Consider the following 7,713-nt stretch of genomic DNA (forward strand, 5'->3'; position numbering starts at 1 on the left):
TGGAAGACAATTTCACAAATATATACAATGATTAGAAAATAAATGTGTCCCTGGGTTTGATCTGAGTAATTACTCTAGTGAAACTGATACAGACCCTCCAGCAGAGACAGCAGCATGACCACCATGTCCTTCTGCAAGTCCAGCAGCTCCTTCAGCAAACCGATTTGACTCGAGTCCTGAAACACAGTGAACACACAACTCCTACTGCCTGGAACAAGTACACAACTCCTACTGCTTTCTACAAGTACACAAATTCTACTGCCCGGAAGAGGTAGGCAACTCCTACTGCCCAGATCAGGTGTGCAACTCTTACTGCCTAGAACAAGTACTCAACTCCTACTTCTTTCTACAAGTACACAACTCCTACTGCCAGGAACAAGTACGCAACTCCTGCTGCATGGAACAGGTACGCAACTCCTACTGCCCAGAACAGGTACGCAATTCCTACTGACCGGAACACGTACGCAACTCCTACTGCCCAGAACCGGTACGCAGCTCCTACTGCCCGGAAGAGGTATGTAACTCCTACTGCCCAGAACAGGTACACAACTCCTACTGCCCGGAACAGGTACGCAACTCCTACTGCCCAGAACCGGTACACAACTCCTACTGCCCGGAAGAGGTACGTAACTTCTACTGCGCGGAACAGGTACACAACTTCTATTGCCTGGAACAGATACGCAACTCCTACTGCCCGGAACAGGTACGCAACTCATACTGCCCGGAACAAGTACGCAACTCTTACTTGCCACAACAGGTATGCAACTATTACTGGCCGGAACAGGTACACAACTCCTAATGCCCGGAGGAAGTATGCGACTTCTACTGCCCGGAACAGGTACGCAACTCTTACTGCCCGGAACAGGTATGCAACTCCTACTGCCCAGAACAAGTATGCAACTCCTACTGCCCCGAAGAGGTATGTAACTCCTACTGCCCAGAACAGGTACGCAACTTCTACTGCCGGGAACAGGTACGCAACTCCTACTGCCCGGAACAAGTACACAACTCTTACTGGCCGGAACAGGTACGCAACTCCTACTGCCCGGAACAGGTACACAACTCCTACTGCCCAGAACTGGTATGCAACTCCTACTGCCCGGAAGAGGTACGTAACTTCTACTGCGCGGAACAGGTACGCAACTTCTATTGCCTGGAACAGGTACGCAACTCCTACTGCCCGGAACAGGTATGCAACTCCTACTGCCCGGAACAAGTACGCAACTCTTACTTGCCGCAACAGGTACCCAACTCCTACTGGCCGGAACAGGTACCCAACTCCTATTGCCCGGAACAGGTACGCAACTCCTACTTCCCATAACAGGTATGCAACTCCTACTGCCCGGAAGAGGTATGTAACTCCTACTGCCCAAAAGAGGTACACAACTCCTACTGCCCAGAACAGGTACACGACTCCTACTGCCCGGAGGAAGTATGTGACTTCTAAGGCCCAGAACAATTACGCAACTCCTACTGCCCGGAAGAGGTACGTAACTCCTACTGCCCAGAACAGGTACACAACTCCTACTGCCCAGAACAGGTACACAACTCCTACTGCCCGGAGGAAGTATGTGACTTCTACGGCCCGGAACAGGTTCACAACTCCTACTGCCTGGAACAGGTATACAATTCCTACTGCCTGGAACAGGTGCACAACTCCTACAGCCCAGAGTAAGTATGTAACTCCTACTGCCCGGAACAAGTACAAAACTCCTACTGCACGGAACAGATACACAACTTCTACTGCCCAGAGGAAATACGCAACTTCTACTGCCTGAATTACAAAGTCTTTGTCTATTTTAAACATTTAAAAAAGTTTATGTTTTATGATGACAAATTCATAACATTATAGATGCAAATAAATCATCAAACTGACCACAGTGGGCGGCAGGTGGACATTGAGGATTACAGATGGTGTTATGCATTCTGAACAGAAGGTTTAGTACATGCAAAAACACCAAGCTTCATTTCCGAACCAGGTTAGACATCAACTCACAAACCCTGGGAATTCACAAGAAACAGAGGAATATCACAAACAAAGAACAGGTCAGAAACCTGGTTAGAGATTGATGGTGGAGGTGGGCAACATGTCGGAACTTTATCATCGTGTACATAACATTGAACAACTGTGTGATTCCCAATAGACAGAACAGAGAGTGTCAGGTTAACAGGGATTCAATCATGTACAGAAATTAACAGATTGGGAAAAAATCAACCTAGAGTTTTTAGATGCAGGTTTAATTTGGACCTTCCCCAGGTAGCAGAATTATGCTGGTCCAGGTGTGGTCCACACTTGGCCCTTGGCCCACTTGCCTCATATAATGATTGCAAATGAGTGGAACACTCCTGCTCAACATGTTAGCCACATGTCCCCACAAGTACATTATGCTTTCTGCCCGGAACAAGTATGCAGCTCCTACTGCCTGGAACAGGTATGCAACTCCTACTGCCCAGAATAAGTATGCAGCTCCTACTGCCCGGAACAGGTACCCAACTTCTACTGCCTGGAACAAGTACATTATGCCTACTGCCTGAAATACAAATACACAACTCTTTGTCTATTTTAAATGTTTGAAAAAGAGAATCTATATAAATCAAAACTCTGAGTAATTCTAGTTTCATGTGCAGTATGTGCTCTCTCAGAATTACTTGATGTTTTATGATGACAAATTCTTTGCTGGTCAGTGAACCCTAAGTGACCTCCTTAGTAAAAATGCTTATTCAGGCACATGCCACAAAACAGATTTGACCCACTTCTGCCAAAGATATGTCTGTGCTGGCCATGGCATACTGGGCATTAGCCAAAACTGCCCCAAACAGCGACCTCTGCCTATGACGTCCCTAATCTGGTGTATATGTATTCTTCATGCAGGAGCAATCCGCACAAGTGTCTTCATTTCATTTTATAAGGGGTCCATGAACAAGAGGGATGTGGATCAGACCTGGGTCATGATAATTTTGTTATCTGAAGGACCATTAGTGCACTCTGTCTGTCAGTATATCACACAGTGTATTATAAATGTGTTAAAGTATCATTGGCGCAGTATTGGCGACACATTGACCAGCTCTGATTCAGGATCGGGAAGGCTCAGCACATTTGGATGTAGATTGAGCTGAACATTGTCATAATCTGCGTGTTAAGCTAATGCCCTAGAGGGGTTTTAACTCTGTCCAGGGCTAAAGAAGGACACAAAGGGCCACAACTGCTGGTTTAATGAATGTGCAACACCTCTCCCCGACCCTGATCTCAGTGTAAGTGTGAAGACAGGACACGTCTTCATCAGGAAGGATCAGACAGTCCCCATATACTCCTCAGCCTGTCTGATCTAACACCCTCATATCTCAGCCTTTTCTGCAATTATATCATATCCCAGAAGGCTTCTTAAATTGTTTGTGATGATTTAAGGACCAAAGATTAATTAGTAAATGTTTTTTTTTTTTTGAGCATTTTGTTTTTCTGTATTGTGCTTCATTAAGAAAGTAACCTAGTCTGGAATGAATCTTATAATTCAAAGTGCTGAGCTAAACAGCAGTGGATTGATTGGGCGGTGGATGCAGACACCCTGAGTGTGGGGAGTGTGGGGAATGAACAGGTCCAAACACAAAGCGGATAAATAAATAGAGTGATACATACTCGTCCCTGCACAGACATGTGAAAAACAGTTTTATTCATCAGTAAAACATTCCTTTATTCCAGAGCAAGAATAGCATTACATTCCAGAGAATCATCCATCTGAAGGAGGAATGTAACACGCTTCACTTCTGATCTAAACACAACTGTGTGAGCAATGGAACTCATAGCTTTCCTTCATGCGCCTGAAATACGGCACAGCTCTGCATTAGGAGCTAAAACAGAAGCGTGTTTAGTCAAATTAAATATGAGCAGGTTTGTTGGCATAGCATTAAATCACTACATTCAGACTTGTGTTTATAATAATATCATACAGTACATCTATAACACTGTGGCACGAGTTACAGACAGCAGACAGAGGGGGCTTATCAGAGTCATGCCACAGATCCTGCCCCGTCTCCAGCAAGAAAATTAGACCAAGCAGAGATCTGACTTGGGAAGAGGTGAGAGCCAAGCTTGACTGAGGCAGGGCTGTGACCTCACTGCTCTCAAAAACGCCCAATTATGCTTCTGTGTTGACTCTGACATGGCACCTGCATGAGTATCCTACACCATAGAGGGCATTGGTGTCTGCATCGTCTGCAGTTACACCACCATAACTTTTTCCTGTGCACTTGCTGTTCTATAGGGTGAAGAAGAGGAGTTCATATTTATGGACTTCCTTGGTTCAACTTGATAAATGTTCGTCCGACTGTGGACCAGTCTGGTTCGGCTGGACACGACGTTACATTTGTGGGAGGTGCTGTTAGTCTACAAGGTACGGTACGGAGTAGGGTTAGCGTCTACGAAGGACCTACACATTGCTTATGGCCTAGGTTCGGTCCAGAAGCATAAACTGGCCTTTACTCGCTTCTGCCCTTTACACCCATCAGCTCGTCTTCGCAAGGTGTTTCTCACAGGGAACACACACAGGTACTCAGGTCTTAACCAAGGCGTTCAGGAACCCCCTGAATCTGCCGTCTGGGAGCTCATGCCACACAAATCAATACAGGTTCCTCTCTGAGGTATGAGTATCCGTATACCACAGAACAGCAGCAATTCAGGAAAGACAACTCACCTGCGCCAACTTCATCATCATATGAGCAAACACATGAAGGAATCCCACCACTGCATCCCACAGCCGACTGTGGGCCAAGGACTGCTGATTACCTGTGCAGGGTCCCTGAGAGAGAGAGAGAGGGTAAGTACAGAGAAACTACCCTGGCCTCTGCCCCTCTGCCCGGTATAGACTCATGTCCCCTGTTCAACGTTCCCTCACCTGGATGTACTCGGTCAGGCTGTTGAAGACCTGCTTGGCCACAGTCATGGCTTTGGAGAAGTTCCTTTTCCCTGGCTCGTCTATGATCTCTTTACCAGAGTAATACCAGTAGAAATCACTGATGGACTCCTGCACACAATTCAGAACCACATCAGGATTCCATCATCAGAATCAGAAACAGAACGTCTACAAGACACCTTCACAGCACCTACTAAATACCTGTGACTAAGTAACCTGCTGCAGTGCGAGCTCCACGTATAAGCCGACCTGAACACAGTCTGACTGGGCAGGGAGATCACAGGACACGTTAACCACCTCAGAACCCCAGCCCACTGTGAGAAGAGTGTAACTATAGCCACCTGCAGCGCCCCCGTGTGGCCCCTATCAGTAATTAATGATGATAGGGTCTCACCTGTAAGCGCAGCAGGTAATCCACTGTGCAGATGATGATGTTGATGGTGGTGGTGCTTCCAGTCTGAGTTCGGAGGTAGTTTTGGAAATCTGTGAAAATAAAGGCCACCCATAATTACAGCAGTTAACCTGGATGCCCGTGGTTTACCTGTATATATATTTGCAGTTTACCTGCGTACCTCTAGTTACCATAGATCTCAAGGACACTTGCAGTTTATCCGTATACATTTGATTTACATGGACAACTGTAGTCTACATTCATACTTGTAGTTTACCTGGACACCTTTAACTTACCTGAACACCTATAGTTTACCTATATACCTGTAGTCTATCTATACCCCTGTAATTTACCTCTTAACCTGTAGTTTACCATAGATTTCATGTACATTTGCAGTTTAACGGACCTTCTGCAGTTTACCTGGAGACCTGTAGATTACCTGGATGTCTGTAGTTTACATTTATACCTATAGTTTACCTTCATATTTGTAGTTTACCTGTTTACCTGTAGTTTACCTGTATATCTGTAGTTTACATTTATACCTGTAGTTTACCTTCATACTTGTAGTTTACTTGGATACCTGTGGTTAATCTGTATGCCTGTAGTTTAACTGAACACCTGTAGTTTTTATTTATACTTGAATTACACCTGCATAGCTGTAGTTTGAGTGGACACCTGTAGTTTATCTGTATACCTGTAGTTTACCTGGACATCTATAGCTTACGTTGACACCTGTAACTTATCTATACACGTGTAATTTACCTCTAAACCTGTATTTTACCCTAGATTTCATGAACATTTGCTGTTTACCTGGAAACCTTTAGTTTACTTGTGTCCCAAGGTGATTGTCTCATCTGTGTGTGTGTGTGTGTGTGTGTTTGTGCTCAAAGACCCAATCAGTAGTGTGTGTTTGTGTGTGTGTGTGTGTGTCCCGTGTGATGAATGATGTGTAACTGACCGTTATTGTGTCCCTCACAGAGCAGCTGCAGGAAGCGGAAGAGATCACAGGTGAACTCATCATCCGCCATCACCTTCTCACCTGAGACAGATACAGACAGGTACAGAGAGAGATGTAGACAGGAGGACAGTGAGACAGGTGAGAAATCACTGAGGAAAGATGACAGAGATCAGTCTCAAAGGAAACTCTACCACAAAATATAGAAAAACAGAACAAAGAGAAAGAAATAAAGAGTCAAGTTCACAGAGCAACGCGACGGATCCACAGCAGCAGAGAGCTCCACTATCAAAGGGACAGTTCATCCAAAAACACTGCTACTCTGTAGCTCTGCACCAGTCTGCAGTGATATCAGAGGAGCTGCTGGACTTTAGTTACATTTAGAGCCTCATTCTCCTTCAGAAGAGTTCCACAATCAGAGATTACCCCCCTCTCCTCTTAGTTTTGGATGAACTCTCCGCTTTAAGCCCCTTTAACACTTCGGGCACAAGATCACATAATGAGGATTCACTCGTCCACTCATCATGTACTTGCTCAGAATGTGTGTAAATATACACACACAAACACTTATACACACACACAGTATTACATCAATACACACACACACAGGTTTACTGTACACGGCGTATTCATATAAACAGATATATAACCACAGAGACGCCACGGAGAGAAGGAGCGACGACTAAAGAGCAAAGCTCCAGTGAAACACTCTGTAGTTAAAGGAACACTAGGTAAGATTTGTTTTTTGCTCCTGAGACTCCCCCTAGTGTAATAAATATTTACAATAAAAATTACATAATGCAGTTTCTGCAGTGCTGAGCCCAGTTAATTTTAAGGTAGAAATATAATCTAGTGTTCCTTTAATGGCCATTGCCACCAGGTGGAGCAGCTACACCACCTCCTCCCTCTCCTTTTCAGACATCCACCTCAGCGGCAGGGTCTCGGCCTCTTCTCCTCGAGTCACTGTCTGTGTTCTCCCTGTGTCTGTGTGGGGTTCCTCCGTGACCCTGATCAGGCTGAAGCACTCACAGGAAGAGGAGGAGTAAGAGGCGGTGGTCTCTGCTCCACCTGCCTGGAATGGGTTTTATAAACTCGCTCATGCAGATCTACTGAACTCCTGAACTCAGGTGTGTGTCCGGACCAGGACCAGGACTGGGTGGAGAGCAGGTGGGTTTTATTACAGGTCTGGTTTGATAATGGGTGGGTTTTGTAAGAGGTGAAGTGACCTGGATTAGAGGTGAAATGGAAATGATCCGGGAATGACTCAGGGATCTCTGAGGAGGAGGTGGATCACAGGAGCCTGTGCTGATTGACTGTGTAAACATCTCAGATCTCCGTCTGTCACAATAATCACTTTATCGGTTTATCGTACGATATACAGACATTTCCTCAGTGATAGTCGCTGACCTCAGTGTCCACTGTGTTTACAGCTCTGTTCTGTTCTCTGCTTTTCTCTGTTT

The 7,713-nt window shown here is 45.4% G+C and overlaps 1 protein-coding gene across 1 annotated transcript in view; it reads right to left on the reverse strand.

The window, feature by feature from the left end:
- Positions 1-7,713, reverse strand: part of ryr1a (ryanodine receptor 1a (skeletal)) — a 59,433-nt gene that overhangs the window by 10,027 nt on the left and 41,693 nt on the right. The window contains 5 exon segments of the mRNA XM_066650363.1: positions 95-176; positions 4,689-4,793; positions 4,890-5,018; positions 5,302-5,390; positions 6,191-6,337. Coding sequence (XP_066506460.1) covers positions 95-176; positions 4,689-4,793; positions 4,890-5,018; positions 5,302-5,390; positions 6,191-6,337 — 552 coding nt within the window.

This window comes from Hoplias malabaricus, chromosome 18 (genome assembly GCF_029633855.1).
Source record: "Hoplias malabaricus isolate fHopMal1 chromosome 18, fHopMal1.hap1, whole genome shotgun sequence".
Lineage (NCBI taxonomy): Eukaryota > Metazoa > Chordata > Actinopteri > Characiformes > Erythrinidae > Hoplias > Hoplias malabaricus.